Source organism: Apium graveolens, chromosome 1, assembly GCF_009905375.1.
Source record: "Apium graveolens cultivar Ventura chromosome 1, ASM990537v1, whole genome shotgun sequence".
NCBI lineage: Eukaryota > Viridiplantae > Streptophyta > Magnoliopsida > Apiales > Apiaceae > Apium > Apium graveolens.
In genome coordinates this window covers 190,677,618-190,694,750 of record NC_133647.1, presented here as the reverse complement: position 1 = coordinate 190,694,750, position 17,133 = coordinate 190,677,618, and the positions used below count along the sequence as shown (strand labels likewise).

At 32.2% G+C, this 17,133-nt stretch overlaps 1 protein-coding gene and 1 long non-coding RNA gene across 2 annotated transcripts; both read right to left on the bottom strand.

Moving 5' to 3' along the window:
- Positions 1-365: 365 nt before the first annotated feature.
- Positions 366-1,882, bottom strand: LOC141674080 (uncharacterized). The gene is made up of 2 exons (XR_012555829.1): positions 1,704-1,882; positions 366-1,224 (listed from the first exon to the last, which is right to left on the bottom strand). It is a non-coding gene; the product is annotated as an uncharacterized LOC141674080 (long non-coding RNA).
- A 2,520-nt stretch (positions 1,883-4,402) lies between these two features.
- On the bottom strand, positions 4,403-5,934 carry LOC141723287 (adenylate isopentenyltransferase-like). Its single transcript, XM_074525089.1, has one exon. The coding sequence runs from the start codon at positions 5,594-5,596 to the stop codon at positions 4,685-4,687; it is 912 nt and encodes a 303-aa protein (XP_074381190.1). The 5' UTR covers positions 5,597-5,934; the 3' UTR covers positions 4,403-4,684.
- Positions 5,935-17,133: the final 11,199 nt, after the last annotated feature.

Sequence of the window (17,133 nt, the reverse complement as noted above, 5' to 3'; positions counted from 1 at the left end):
TGCCTATGTTTGATGAAAAAGCTTATATTCATTTTATTATTATGGATTATAGATTAGTCCATGGATTTGTTTTGTTGGTTGAGTTGTAATTGCTTGATAGAATCTTGCAGTATTAATATTTCTTGCAAGAGGTGTACACTTGAATTTAATTTTAGAGTATACACTACAAGAAAAAAGGCTAAATTCGACCGGAAAAAATCGGTCGAATTTAGCTTAATTCAACCGCGAGTCGAATTTAGAGGTTCGGTCGTATTTAAGTAAATTCGACCGGCTAATTACGACCGGATGAATATAACCGCTTAAATTCGACCGCCCAAATTCGACCAAAGACGGTCAAATTAAGATTTTCGTTTAAAATTTAAAACTACCGCCTAAAAAATTGAAATTTCAAATTAATTTGAAAGGCCCGCCCAAAAATTAAACTCGACCGTATATGGACGAAAAAATGATCCTAAATTGGACTGTCTGCTGTCGAAATAACAAATACCAATTTTAAAAAAAAAATATTGCCGGAAACTACAAGATTCCGGTCACATTCAGGCTGCCTCATTTCGACCCCAAATGAGGGTCACATTCAGGCTGCCTCTTGGAAACTACATGGGAGAACCCGAACCATAATGATCTTCTATGTTTACTCGCAGCCCAACAGAAGCTGGAATGCATTGTTCCTGTTTTCCACTGTATAACAGTATCCAAGATTGCTTGCCTACTAACACATTTGCACCAGCATCTCCCTATTACATATTGACAGGAGTTAAAAATTTAAAGCAGCAACTTCATCATCCTTTTTTAATTCAACCGATTGTCCTGGTGCGGACGCTTATTCCTTTTGTTCTGACGTGTATTTGGAGTACCTTTAATGGAGTTAAGCATATTAGCTTTTGGAGTTTGTAACATAGCACCTCCTAGTGAAAGTCTTCTACTGCTTGGTACACCGCCACATGAATATCTAGCACCCTTTTTAAGGTTCTGAGATTTCATAGGGCTTGGTTTTGATCCAAATATTGCTTCCTGTTCAGTAATTAACTGCCCTTGCAGCTTCTTCTGGTCCTAAAATGGAGGAACAAACGTGTACATGGATCATGATTGAGAAAATGCTCACGTAAAACAATCCATATATAGGTCATGACTGAGACTGTAATTTTAGACTCTCTGCCTCTTGCGTTCTTGCTCTTTTTCTTGCCGTAAGATGTTGTACTCTTCAAGCATGTAAATAAGCCGAATCTGATAAACACAAATTAGAGAAGATTGTTATAAATTATAAGAACAAGTACTAGACTTCAGAAGTTAACAAGGAAAAAATAGAAGATTATTCATAGACAAGGTCTGCCTCTCCCCCTCCTCACCAAGAACACCATTCGGAACATCACTCTTCTCCTTGTATTATTTCACCAACAACAATTCAAACAAAAAATTATCCGAAACTTAAACAGCACAAATATATAAAAATATATGAATAAAAAACTATATCAACACAACCAATTTTGGTGGCTCAAAAAATCCGATGACTAGTATTTTAATACAATAAAATCATTTCTTTTTTCAGCTAGGCATTTCATCAAACACCTAGTGTGCGCTGACAGCGGTGACGAGATTTGTTAATAATGCTACTACTACCGTTGATGCCGCTGCTATTGTAACGTATACTTCCGCATCCGCATATACATAGGCATATACACACTACTCAGAGAAAAAGGATTTACCTCAGGGAGCATGGGAAGGGAGAGAGAGAGAGAGAGAGAGAGAGAGATGCAAGCATTGCAGGTACATGGCCAAAGATTGTTAAAAACTAAGAGATGGATAAAGGGAGAGAGAGGCGGAGAGATGGAGGCGGGGAGACAGAGGCAAGAAGAGATTTTTTAAGAAGGAACGAGGGTTTTTAGTATTTGATTTACTGGGCTTCAAATTTGGGCCTTAAGTTATAAGTAGCTTTTAATTTAAAAAAATATTAATTAAATTAGTGATAGGTCCAAATTAATTTTCTAAATGAATAAAAAGAAACAAAATAAATAGAATTAGTTTTAGGTCTTTAGTTTTTCTAAATAAATAAAGAGTTATTAGTTTAGATTGTTAAATCGCTACGGGGTAAAAATGAGGTAAAAATATATTTTGGAAGTAAAAATTGTTTTAATTACACATGACTAGTATGTATAATTTTTAAAATTTATTACACAATTATATATATTTTTAGAAAATTTACTACTATAATTTTACTAGTTTTATATCAAAATAATTTTATTTGGTTTATCATTTTAAAAGTTAAGCATCAGGTTGACTAATACTACTAACTAGTGTTTAGTCCCGAATTAGTGATTCCATTTTTCTAAAAATATTTTCATCGATCCAACCGTACGGATGTCAATAGATATATATATATTAGGGATATAATGAAAATTTCAGATCAAAATAGTTTTATTTGGTTTGCCATTTAAAAAATCAGGCATCACTTCGACTATTACAATTAACTAGTGTTTATTCATGAATTGGTATTTCGATTTTTTTAAAAAAAAATTCATCGATCCAACCGTACGGATGTCAATAAATATATATATTAGTGATATAACGAAAATTTCAGATCAAAACAATTATATTTGGTTTGCCATTTTAAAAGTCAAGCATGAGTTTGACTAATACAACTAACTAGTGTTTAGTCCTGAATTGACATTTCGATTTTTTTTTAAAAAAAATTAATCGATCCAACCGTACGGATGTCAATAGATATACATATTAGTGATATAACGAAAATTTCAGATCAAAACAATTTTATTTGGTTTGCCATTTTAAAAATCAAGCATCAGTTTGACAAGTATAATTAACTGGTGTTTAGTCCTGAATTGGTGTTTTGATTTTTTAAAAAATATTTTTCATCGATCCAACCATATGGATGTCAATAGATATATATATATTAGTGTTACAACAAAAGTTTAAGATCAAAATAATTTTATTTGGTTTGTCATTTTAACAGTCAAACATCAATTTGACTAGTACAACTACATAATGTTTAGTCTGAATTGGTGTTTTGATTTTTTAAAAAATATTTTTCATCGATCCAACCGTATGGATGTCAATAGATATATATATTAGTGTTACAACAAAAGTTTAAGATCAAAATAATTTTATTTGATTTGCCATTTTAACAGTCATACAACAATTTGACTAGTACAACTACATAATGTTTAGTCGTGAATTGGTGTTTTGATTTTTAAAAAAATATTTTTCATCGATCCAACCGTATAGATTTTAATATATATATATATATATATATATATTAGTCTTACAACAAAAGTTTCAGATCAAAATAATTTAATTTATTTTGTCATTTTAAAAGTCAAACATCGGTTTGACTAGTACAACTACATAGTGTTTAGTCGTGAATTGGTGTTTTGATTTTTTTAAATATATTTTTCATCGATCCAACCGTATGGTTGTCAATAGATATATATATTAGTGTTACCACAAAAGTTTCAGATCAAAATAATTTTGATTATTTTGTCATTTTAAAAGTCAAACATCGGTTTGACTAGTACAACTACATAGTGTTCAGTCGTGAATTGGTGTTTCGATTTTTTTTTAAAATATTTTTAGCGATCCAACCGTTTGGATGTCAATAAATATATATATTAGTGATATAACCAAAATTTTAGATCAAAATAATTTTATTTGGTTTGCCATTTTAAAAGTCAAGCATTAGTTTGACTAGTGCAACTAACTAACATCAATTTTATTTTTTTTAACAAATAAAGAAATTTGAAAATTCTTAAAGCGCATAATTTATTTTTTCAAGAACTAAATTTTTTATTTGGATAACTTTTATTTTCTCCCATATTCATAATTTCAAAATATTCACTAACATTTAAATAATTTTTTATAAAAAATTAAAATTCTGAAAAATTCTAAATACAACCGAATTCTATTAAAATATAACTTCGAAAAAGGCGGGAACATTCTCTCACTTTTATTTTAAAAATTTTAAAAATTTCCCGCCAATTTATGTAAAAAAATTGACTGAAATCGGTTGAATTTAGGAGCCCCAAATAAATTACTTTGCGGGAAAATTCCCTCCAATTTTTATTGGGGCTAAATTCGACCGAATTTTTTTTTGGTTGAATTTAGGGGCTAAATTCGACCGTTTTAATTTCGACTGTTTTAATTTCGACCATTTTCGGTAAAAATTAGTTGTAAATACGACCGTTTCAATACGACCATTTGAATTCGACCGGTCTCGGTCGAATTTAGCCGTGTCTAAAGGATTCGACCCCATGCGGTCGAATTTAACACCGGTCGAATTTAAATCAGTTGTATTTAACCTTATTTTCTTGTAGTGATAATAATTCAGGTGTTTATTACACGTAGAAAGCCTCTAAATTTGAATGTTGTCCTGCTAGTATTGTTACATGTAAAATACTAATTTCGGTCCGTTCGATCTATTCCGGTTCGGATCAGTTTGGTCCGTTTTCAAAACCGATGCTAACAGATCTAATCCCCGTCCATATTTTTCAAAAAATCCAATTTTTATCAGTACAATCCGATTTTTAGCACTGGTGCAGCCCACTCCGCTCGTATATATATAAAAAGGTGTTCTTGTAAAATTAAAATCTTGGTAACACTGATTTGCAAAAAGCCAAAACTCAAAAAATGAAATAAAAAATCTAACAAACAAGAAGTAACGAAAAGGGTGCCAAACCTATTCATCTTTCAAAAACCGATTCACAATCTTCACGCTTGTTTCCACCACTTGCCTCCCCCATATTTTCGCTGCTTTTTCGCTATCTAATCCCATAGCCGCCTTAAACGCCGTCGTTGCGTCTACTCTACGTAGGTCCCACTTCCCTTCTCTCAACCGTTGGATCTTTCCCATCTGTCTCTTCGCTAGCTGACACGTGTTCTCTTTAACATTCCTAACTGCCTCCTCGTACAGATCTTCCTCGTATTTTGTGCAATCATTAGTCAGGTATTTTTTGAATTCGGGTACTCCTATTGCTTTTTTTAACCCGGTCTCACTCACTGAGTTGAACTCGGGGGAGTGGTAAAACTCGTCTAGCTCGTCAACCATTCCCGAGTCAAGCATTGAGTCAACTCGTTGATTGAGGTACTCGTTTAGAACGGGTAAGAAAACATCGACCCATATGAAACAACAGTTGTACCGGAGCTCCGACGATACCGGGTCGGGTTTTGACCCGTTAAACACATCCGAATCCGGGTCGAACCGTTTTACGAGAAGAGCGTAAATGAGCGAGTTAGACCCACCTACAATAATAGGCAACCGCCGCCGGGCGAGAATTCCGGAGATAATAGTCGACCCGAGTGACCTAAACTCGGATGGGGACATGGATTTGACCGGGTCAAATTGGCCGAGTAGATGGTGAGTTACACCGAGTTGCTGAGACAATGTCATTTTATTAGTGGTGATATGGAGGCCGCGATAGAGTTGAATTTTATCGGAATTAATAATCTCGGAGTTTGGAAAAAATGTCGACGCTACATCGACAGAGAGCTTTGACTTCCCGGCACCGGTAGCGCCGAGAATGACGAGGACTTTGGGGTGGCGCCGAGAAGGTAGTGGTGGAGAATGTTGTAACATTGTTGTGTAGGGCATGGTTTAGAGTTTAGATTGTGTGAGAATGTTTTAGGTAAGTAGTTGAGGTTAACATTAAATCATGAATAAAGTATGTTTAATGATATTAATGTGTGTTTTATGTGGGTTTATATAGAGAGATTTAGGGAGTGAAGGTACGGGGTGTTTGCAGAGGTTGAAAAAAGGGAACAGAGCATGTTCATGCTTGTACTGTAAGTGGAGGCTGTGTGGCATTTTTAATGGCTTCATTTGGATTTGCATGAGGAGTGAATGATACGGAATTACGTATGTTGCGACTTGTGCGCGCGCATACACGTGCACTTATGCATTTTGTATTTTAAGAAGCGGAAGAATTAAAATCGGAGAAACAGTTGAGATTAAAAAATACAATTTTTAAGTATTATATTTTTATTTTTAATATATAATGTTTGATTTTTTGGTTTACATATTTAGGAGGATTGACTATATAGTTAGAATTATTATTTTTTAAATTTTGTTTTATTGAATAAAAATATGAGATCAAAACTTTATTCATAAAAAGATTTTTTTGAAAAAAAATAATTTAACTATATAGCCAAACTTCCTAAAAATATGTGTCAGAAAATCAAATATCATATATTAAAAGACAAAAGGAGTATTAAAATTTAAAGGTCAATAGAAATGGGGGTTTAGGCTAGCCCATCAAACTAGCTATGTCATGTAATCCTATTTAATAGATATCTTATTCGGAAGAGAAAGTCACAAGTTAGAAGTGTCTCCTCCCCTCTAGCAAATGTCAAAAGATAACTACGACCCCCTTGTGAGCAGCAAATATTCTTGTATATATACAACAGTTTCTGTTGCATACTCTTATCTCTAGGAACTCCTATACTACATTCTATAATTTGAGTTATTATTTTTTTAAGGAAATTATTACTTTATTATTCTTTATAATATAATTCAGCCTATAGTTATTTAACATTACACTGAAATATTCTTTAAAATTAATAGTTAAAGAACACATTTATCAAATGCTATATACTGTAAGTTTTTAAATATTAAAGAAGGTGTTAAATCAAAAGCTTGTTAGGCAAAATATTGAATTATATTTTTTCAAATGAATAAGAAAACTTATTGTAAGTGGTGTGAGTTTAAAGATGAGTTTCCAGCTTTTCGTCGTAGAACGGTCAAATCGAGTGGATTGATAAGCTTTTTCTTGAAAATTACAGCAATTTTTAGCATGCCACAGACAAAATGGAAGTTCAAGATGACAGTGACGTTAGGGATATCTATGAGAGTTAAAGTGACAGTAAAAATAAATGTACCAAAAAAATGCACGCTCCAAAGAAGTGAAATTAAATCGAATGCAGCACAGTATATATTTGTAACAGGAAACTACAGGACAACTGTAAAATATTGCATGACATAACTTAAGAAACACTGTAGTTAAGAAAAAAATACTTAAGAAATATTATAAAATAAATATAGATGGTCATTTACACTGTGCTCCATGGTTTGAAAATGGAGAGAATAGAAGAGAAAATATAATTTTTAAATTTTCTTTTCTGGGGGTGCTTCGAATTTTTTGGTAAGAGAAAGAGAAATGATCAGCATAAAAATTTTCTATAATTTTTCTTTAAAAAATTCTTCACAAAATTGGGAAGATTTAGAAAAATACTCTCACATTATCTTTTTTTTTACCAAAACTCGCGAGCACACACTGATTAATTTTCTTCTACTATTTCCCTTCTGTTCTCCTCCCATTCCTTTTTTTCTCTTCTCTCCTAAACAATCTCTGGAGCACAGTATTAGTGCATGTCCGGGAAGCTAGTCTTTGAGCTTAAATGGGCTTTTATATTGGTTCAAAGTGTATAAATAAGTTGTTTAAAAGGGAATACTAAGAGCTTTAAAAATTTGTTGAATTTATAAGAGTTTTTACTCCAGTGGTACTAGCTATAATGGTTAGCTATATTTAACAAAATTATTTATTATTATTTTTACATATATATATATTTATTATTATTTTTACATATACATATATATATATGGAAATTTTATATGTTAAAATAAATTTAGTATATATTTAGTTAAATACAAGTGAAAATATAAATAATATATTCAATGAAAATATATTAAATTTCTAATAGCATTTTAATATATATTACAATTGAAATATAATAACATATTTAAATATAACCAAACATAATTGATAAACATTACTTATATATCTATTATAAAATATATAAGTATATTATACAAATATGCAATGTATATTAAAATAAATATATTAAAGTTCAAAATATTAAATATAAAATAAAATTTTTAATATATATATATATTAAGTGTAATAAAAATATATGTATATATTAATATATAGAGTATGTTGTTTAAATAAGGCTGATGAGGATATTTTAGCTAATGGATACAGTATCAATAGATATAGAAGACGTGATAGTGGATATGTAAAATTATTGCTAACATGTTTAAGAGTTGGAGGGGTATATTTTTTACCTAATACCTATATATCATCCTACCAAATAGACTTTTTACGTAAAATGTGACCATAGTTGGAGATGCTCTAACTACTTTGTTGAAAAATATAAAATCATGTTCTAATATTATTCTGCCAACTTAAAATGTTAGAACTAGAATCTCGGATTTGAGTACTCCCTCTTTCGGAAGGGAGTATTAAAAAATATAAAATTATGTAGGACCTTATTTTATCAGCTTAAGATTTTTATGTAACTGATTACTTAGCATAGTTAAAAATAATATCGACAATATTAATATAGGATATTAAATATGGGTCAGTCCGAATAGTGTTTTACAATTCGCTAGGCGTGTCAGGGCGGTGAGGGTACCTCCGAGAGATTAATCTACAAGTTGGAGATTAATCAGACAGATTAATCGGAATATTAATCGCAAGAATATAAATATTTTTTTTTAATTTTTATAATTATATAATGATTAATATATCAAATTTTTGTTTGACAAAAGAAATTAGAATGATATTAAATAATATCTTCACATTTGACATTTGTAATTTACTAATTATTTAATTTACAATATTAACTATATTTTAATTCACATTTCTTAACTAGTTACAATATGTCTTTTATATTTTAAGTGAGAAAATAAATATATTAGAATACTTGTTACTTTTTACCAATACTTTATATTAGAAATTGACATGATATTGTGTGAAATTATGAAATTAATAAATTAAAATCATAAAAACTTAAAAAAATATATTTTTTAATTATTTTCCGCCTAGATCGTCTAGGACCGATTTTTGACCGCCTTGCCCATTTAATTCCGAGTTTGACCCAATTTTTAAAAACAACTCTTAAATCAGGGCTTAAATAGGAGTCGGGGCATTTTACTTAGGGGCCTAAACCGATTTTAGAAGCCAGGGCACACTGATGTCATATTATAGCATGAAAAATTTCTCAAAAAGCTATAAAAATGATTTTTAACATGAACGCACAGCATATTTTGATGTACTAACATAATTTTGTCCTGACCATCTCCGCTAAAATAAACCATCCAGCATAAAATTTCCTGCTCTCTTTTCCCATGATAACATATAGTAGTATATTTTGGACCAATATTCAGTTAATTAACTGTAGAATGCAAGTGGATTGGGTTTTCGGGTGCATCGACCATCTACAGCCCATTTTCACTTGGTTTTTCACTTGTACTGACGAAAGCGTTGAATTTTCTTAAATAACCTCACAAAACATGCTGCTCAAGTGTTCATCAGTGATTACATACTATGCTTCTATTTCAATATTACATATTCAGACCAGTGACCAACGTAAAAAGACTTATGTAGCATCTCATTGTTAGTTAATGTTCACACACTTACATTTTTTGTTTATTCAGGTCCTTATGACCTTATCTAAAGATACTATACGTCCTATTAAGAGAAAACAATAGTTCATTATCATTTATTCTAGGGAAAAAATTATAGATTCTTGTCTGAGCAGGAACCATCATTGATTTTAAGTATTTTCCGTAATTATGTGCTACAAATTTCACTAGTTCTTGTATTGTTTTGCTACTACCTAGCTACAGCTCTACAACTGTGCCCTCAATTGAAAGCACATATTTTATCTTTAAGCTGAATAGACATTTTGCACTAATTTTTCCTCTGAATATTAATAATTTCTTCTTAAGGACATCTTTTACAAGTATTTTCAATGGGAACTTGAAGACAAATTTAGTTGGGCATCTTTGTAGGCCTTTTTAAGTGTTAACTAGGTAGCTTTTTGCTTGTAATCTTTGTAGGTATATCTTCTGCATTATCATTGATGATGGAAGCTGATAAACTTGAATTTTTATTTTAACAGGAAAGCATATCGGTTTGGTTTTTTAACGATCAATCATGTGAGACTTGTGGATGTAAAGCTGAGTCGCCCGTGGATATACATGTTCAGCTAGCCGTGCTGATAATATTGGCAAAAAGTGATAGGTAAAGATGAAGCCCATCAAATCAATCTGTCTTTTTAAGTGGACGGGAGCCTGATTCTTAACAGCATTATGACAATGAATCTTAAAGCAAGCATAGAAGTTGGACTGTAATTCGAGTCAGGCGGCTCGCAAGGTAGGGTAGAGGTTTAGGCTCGATCAGTTAAACGAGCCGGCTCGGGACTCGACTCGATTAATTTCGGCTCGAAACTCGGCTCGATCAGCCTGAATTACAGCCCTACATACAAGCATTTTACCTCAGAGGGGCGTGAGAAGGATGAGATGTGTTGAGGAACTCTAAAATTTTAAAATACTAGGGAAAAACCTAGATGAGATCTTACACTTTTTAACAAGATGTATGTGAACCTTTTACAACCCAGAATTAAAAGGATCAGGTATTCTAAGATAAACTAGTCTGCAGATATCTTGCACAAAATTCTTACCAATCTGCGCGTCTTTCCAATTGCTCCATTTGTACTCAAATTGATCATAAATATACCAATGGATCCTTTAACTAACTATATTAGTATAGTTCTCTTTATTAATATAAAGAATACTTGTCTCAGACTGCTCAGCTGGAGTGAGCTTCTTCTACAAAGATCTTTTAGTTGGAAGAGTTGACAGCGTCTCCAGTACAGCACTGCTGATTTATCCCCCAAGTTACATTAACTAGCACCATCCTCCACCTTGTGCATGCTCTGCTCATATCATTCTGCCTCTGTAAATATATTTGATCAATTTACGCAACACTGTATTCTGATTATTTGTTGTCATAATAGTCATTGTACCTGTTTAGACAAAAGCTGGTTAATATCATTACTGGTTTTAGCTCAGCTGGTAAATTGTCAATATAATCATCTGTGCAGCACCACGTTTCAAAAAATGCGGTAACTTAACATTATTTGAATTATTCAATGTGCCAGAACTGAAGGAATTCCCAAAAGGAACCAACAAAATAACATTTTTCTGCTAATTGTCTTGATGTCGCGAAAAGTACTCAACATTACCCCAACACCGATTCCACTATTTTGCACCGATGAGTCAAAGATTATTGAATCACCCCCTCAAGTAATTGCACTTACCAAGGAAACAGTAGGCTACAGTGAAGACCTTATGCGCTTATAGAACTTGAAAAGGCCAATCGTTATATTTCTGTATTAGGAGTAATATGAATACCTTGACTCTAAGCTCTGGACTGTATATTGCATTTAAATTCATAGTAGAAGATTACAAGATGATCATATAGATAAACAAGAAACTATGCATGCACCACTAACATCATTTATAAAGCAGTGTTTTAAGCAGTTTCAAGTTTCTGACAGTGTTAATGTTCCTGTTTTAGAATTAGTCTCCTCGCTAGTAGTTGTCTTTTAGAACAAACAAGAAGACGATCTGTATTGTTTCTCAGAGCTTAGTGTACATTTGTCTTTGGATTCCTCTAATCGTAGGAGAAACCAACCACTTGTCAATCAACTTATCGAGCTACATCCTGGCAAAAATATGCACTTGGTATCCGTTAAGGAAAATTTCTGACCTGGAACAAATACATATAAATAAAAGCATGACATAGTTTGCTGGTCTTTCTGGTTAAATTTCAGTTAATTGCATAGAAGCCAACTCAGCCAGTTTTACGTTTCTTTGAACTCATAAAATTTTCCACTCTCTATATGATATCTGCTTGAGGTTGTATCTTCAAAAGAAAACTATAGCCTACTCTAAAAGATCAGGGTGGCCATAAGATCGATTATACAACCACATTACCAAAATGCAACCACACAGTACTTTAAGATAGAGTATTTGTTGATCATCACATGGTAATAATTAAGCGAGAACAAGCATTTTCCAACATCAAACTTGTGGTCTAGGAAAGTGATTTCATCCGGTCTTACTCCAACATTCTACATTGCACCAACTAATCTCAGGGTATCAGGCCATAACTGTGGGCCACTAAGCCAGGAATTCGTGAACTTTTTTTTTATCAAGTCCTGATATATCCGAGGATCCAACCCAAGACCTGGTGGCGTTGAACAACCCGTGAGATCTTATGAACTACTGATAGATAGCTTTATCAGCCCATATTTATATCTTATAATTTGTTTACATTTTTCTTTCTGAATTTCAATTCAATTGTTTACATTTCAAATTTTTTCAAAAATAATAAAGTTTTTATAATTTTTAAAATAACTGCATTCACTACTTATCTACATTATATCCACTTTATACCTATAATATTAATCAACATCACTACTTTATTCACCTTTTTAGAGAATATTATATTAGAGGCTTTTTTTTATAAATATATAAGATGTGATTGAATATTTCAATTTTTTGGAAATACTTTTTGAAATCCTGAATAAGTAGTATCAAATTTTATTAGAGTTATTTAAGATCAAAATTATATACCGTCTATTTTTATTTTCAAGAACCGGTTGAATTTGATTCGGGTTTGGAGTTTAGACCAAACAATGAAACAAACCAAAACTCGATTTAAATTCCCGAAATCCGATTTAAATTGCATGAGCCCGTAGGATTTATTAAATTCTACAATTATCTTATTCTTGTCAATTATCAATTATTAATTTTTATTATAACTAAGCATTATACAAAACTAATTTAAATTTCGTGTAATACACGGACTTTCTTTAATATTATTTATTTATTTTTAATTTAATTTAAATTGAAAATATTAAACAATTAATTTGAATTGATAGTGTATTCTAGTGGAAATAGTAATTTGTTATAATAATTTTATGACTATTATTTTATTTTATTAAATAGATATATCCATATTATTTTTGGAAAAAAGTGGGGCATGTTAGAAAAATAAGCTTTAAAAAGTAATGTGTTTTAGCTTTAACAAAATTGTAACTTTATAGTTATTAATAGTTTTAATATTACTATTCTATATTATCAAATAAACTTGCAGGTCATATTTGAAGTAGTTATTTTAGTTGCGAGAAATGGAAAATGTAACGTGTTCTAGTTCGATTTTTTCAAATTCTTTTCCTATTAATTCTATTATTAAAACACTAATATTTAGAGGAGTTGTTTTAGTAATGAGAAATATGAAAGCTAGCCTTTCTTATTTAAAAATGATTTTGATTGTTTTTCTATTATAATTTTATTATTAAGACTTTTAATTAATGTAAGGGGAATTCGGTAAAATTAGCCCATACCAAAAAATAGGTATTGACGAGCAAACTTTTAATATTTTATCTATTATAATATAGCGTGTTACAATATAATATAGATGTATACCTATTAATCTAAACATATAAAAATAAAATTTGAGTAAGGCTTGTTAAAAAGTATAAGATCTTGTTCGGGACTTCCTCTACAACCTTAATATTTTAGAGCGACTGGTTCTTAACATTGTATCAGAGCTCGATTTAGGGAGAGTTTCGGTTTCGAATCCTCTCACCCCCATTTATTTAATTTAAGTATTTTTATTGGTATGAGTATTGGAATTGATTGTATTTTTTGTTGTCAATCGTAGTGAAACGTATCGTACGATTAAGGGGGAATGTTAAAGAATATAAGATCTTGTTCGGGCCTTCCTCTACAACCTTAATATTTTAAAGCGACTGGTTTCTTAACAAGGCTAATCCGGTAAATTGAGCGTGTACCAAAAACAGGTAATGACGACAAAAATTTTAATATTTCGGTTATTATAATATATATAATAGAATAATAATAGTATAGCTAGATATCATAAAAAATACCATTAAATCGAAATTCATTTTCTATTCTCAAATTTTAAGAATAATTATTATTTTAATTTTACTCAAATATCTTTAGTAAGACCATTCGAAATAGTTGGATTGGTTCAAAAATTTGATGCGGCTATAGAGCAGTGCTGATAACAGCAAGTCCGTATGAATTATGATGTTTTGACTAGGAGAGGACAACGGTAAGGGGATGGAAATGGTCAGATTCGTATTGTGTATTGTTAAATTCAAATTCAAATTCAAATATTTTTGAGTTATTTAAATTCAAGTTCGTCGAATTTCGAATTTGATCGGATGTTTTTCGGGTATCTAAGATTACAAATAATATAATCAAATTTAATATTATTTATACATGCAAACATCATTAATTACATTTAAATATTAGCTAAATTTAAAATAAATAAATTAATAAGTAGTCAAACACATTAAAAGACATAATATTTAGTATTCCTATCCCACGTAATTTTTTGTTGTAAATATATGAAAAGTACATATTATATAATAAAATTTGAAATTAAACTAAAGAGTTATAATTCATTAAATAAGTGTGACAATCTTGACATTAATCTACTACTACTCGAATAATACAAGAAAAATATGTAAAATACTTGTTTAGATCTAAAATACAGCATATAATATACTATATATTTGTCAGATTATAATCGGGTTTCGGGTTTAGATTAGGTTTCGGATTTCGGATCAGGTATTGGTTCGATGTTGTTGAAATCCAAATCGAAATTCAAAATTTCGGATTTGGTATAACCAAAATTTCAGGTTTCGAATCGAATATCATCAGATTGGATTAATTTGCCATCCTAGAGGTATGTGTTAACAAAGGAACTTGGTTAACAAAGATTTCAGGTTCGCGACCGGAATCAAGATCTGCAGCGGTGGTCCTTCGTCGTGAAAGTCTTCGGAGTGTGGTGATTCTGATGAATAGGGGGCTGAGATCACAAGGGTGTTTGGTGGTGCCATATAGAGCTTTCACTTCTCATCTCTTACAATGTGCCTACGTACCTCCTTTTATAGAGGATCAAGCCCTACGTAGTTCTTGGAGAATAAGAAACCTAGATGGACTTGGCTTCTCATTCCGTGGCCTAATAGGAGTTGTCGAGCCAATTTCCTATTATAACTCGAATATTGATTTACTTTAGGAGCGCCCGGCGGTGTGACCCAATCACAAAGGCTCAAGGCTCTATTACGACTTCGGAAATTCGCAGATAAGAAAACTCCTCGGGCGGTGGATATCACATCCACTATGCTATTTTTGTCGATTGTAACTGCATGCATAAACATAACTTACCGCAAATGCTCAAGTGAATCCTTGCCCCACGATGAGGATAACCTACCAAACTACAGAACAAGTGATCTCCAACGTATAAGTGAAAAGTGCAAGGTAAACCCAAAGTCTCTTGACGAGGACAACCCGGCGAATATAGAGACAAGGCTCCCAAAGCACACACTAAGTATTTGGAGCCCGGGTTGTGACCTTGTGTCCTTGTTTGGGCGTGCATTAGCTCCTTCATAAATATATTTTAATTTTTTTGGTATTGTGGTGCGTCTTAACCACTTTTCTTTTATAAACTAGACGACGACTCGCCTACTCCCTTCCATTTGTTTGTGGAATTCAACCGTAAGTTAGGGCTTTTCACTACCACGCTTCGATCACCATCTTCTTTGTCATCTTCATTGCTTCATCTTCATCACAACTTGTCTATTTAACTTGGATGTTTGTACGTCTCTCTAACTTGTCTTTCATTTGGCGTCGTATCAATATTTCTTTCTTTGTCTGACATTATTTCCTTTGTTCTTAAGACTCTGATTACAGAAGATAATATTAGAATGATTGAAATTCTCTACCCGATGTGGGTTTGAAGTGTAAAAGAGGAATTTTCGTTAAGAAAATGAATGATGCAGATTTCGAGAAGGGTTTTCCTTCTTCCTCCGGTATGACCTGGGCACGCCTTAGTTAGTACGCACCCTTAGGGCGCGCCTTGAGAGGTGTAAACGTGAGGAGTAGTCTCCCTTTATTTTTTTGCCCTAACTTATTTTTCAAACCCTTATGTGCTACACTTTGCATATATTTCTTCATACGCACATATATCATTTTCATGTTCACTTTGCTCACTCCTTTACACATATATCTTTACTTCACATATTTCCTTCATATATCATGCCTTACTTGCGTATATCGTGCTGAGCCGTCTTATGGCACCTCAGATTACGAAATATTTCAGGCTTGATTTGGCTTCTAAGAAGGTGGTTCCCAAGATGAACGTTATTCAGCCTTCTTCTCGGTGCAAGGTGCGCCCTAGTCCTCCTCCCATGGAGATTGTTCATGCACTCCCAGTTCCTTTTCCTAAGCGTACGGGAGTTGGTGTAAGAGGTGGTGCTCCTCGAAATGATATTTCTCCTACAGACGATGATATCCCCGTGAGTTATGTTCTTCCCACTAGAGCATGCAATTTTGTACACGACACGAAAACGGAATGAAAATAACGGGTTTGGTTTGACATTTTTGGTACATGAACACGAAAGTACACAAACTCGAAAGTACACAGATGAATTTAGTGTCGGACACGAAACGAAAGTACACGAATAAATAAATATTTAAATAAATATATCAAAATTATATGAATACATATATCTTATAATAATATTTTACATATAATATTTATAGAGCATAAATATAAAATAGATTCAAATTTAAATTTCATAAGACTTGAGCCTTTATGACTTAAGACTCGACTAGTAAAAACTTAATATTTAAATGTATATTTTATTTATCTTTATTTTTATAATTAATTTTAAATTACACGTAACACGACAGGAAACATACACAAAATGAAGATACACGAACACAATACGAAACGAATTCTTAACGGTTCGGGTTTGGGTTAGGCATTCATGACACAAAACACGAAAGTACACGACATGAAAGTACACGAAACGAACGAATTGTCAGCTCTACTTTCAACTTTGTCTTCTCCCTACACGGACTATCTTTTGTCCACCCCCCCCCCCGAAAGTAGGGATGCGCTTTCTAGGCCCTCCGTCTTTATGAAGGTGTGCATTTCAGGCCTTTTATGTCTTGTGCTGCTTTCCATATATTTTACTACATTGTGACTATTGCTATTAATTCTATTCGAGGTGCGGGCCTCTGTAAAATCCCTGCAATTTGTACAAACTTGTTTACTTATCGCACTTTGCATTTAAACTCCATATTTTGTATCATGTCGCATGTTGTCACTTTACTTTTGCCTTAGAATATTTTCATCTTGCAAAAACAACCAAAGAACTTGTAACTAAAATGAAATAACTCCAAAAATTCTTCTCTTGGGGGGAAGCCCACTTCGGGCGCGCCCTGAAAAGTATACGGCT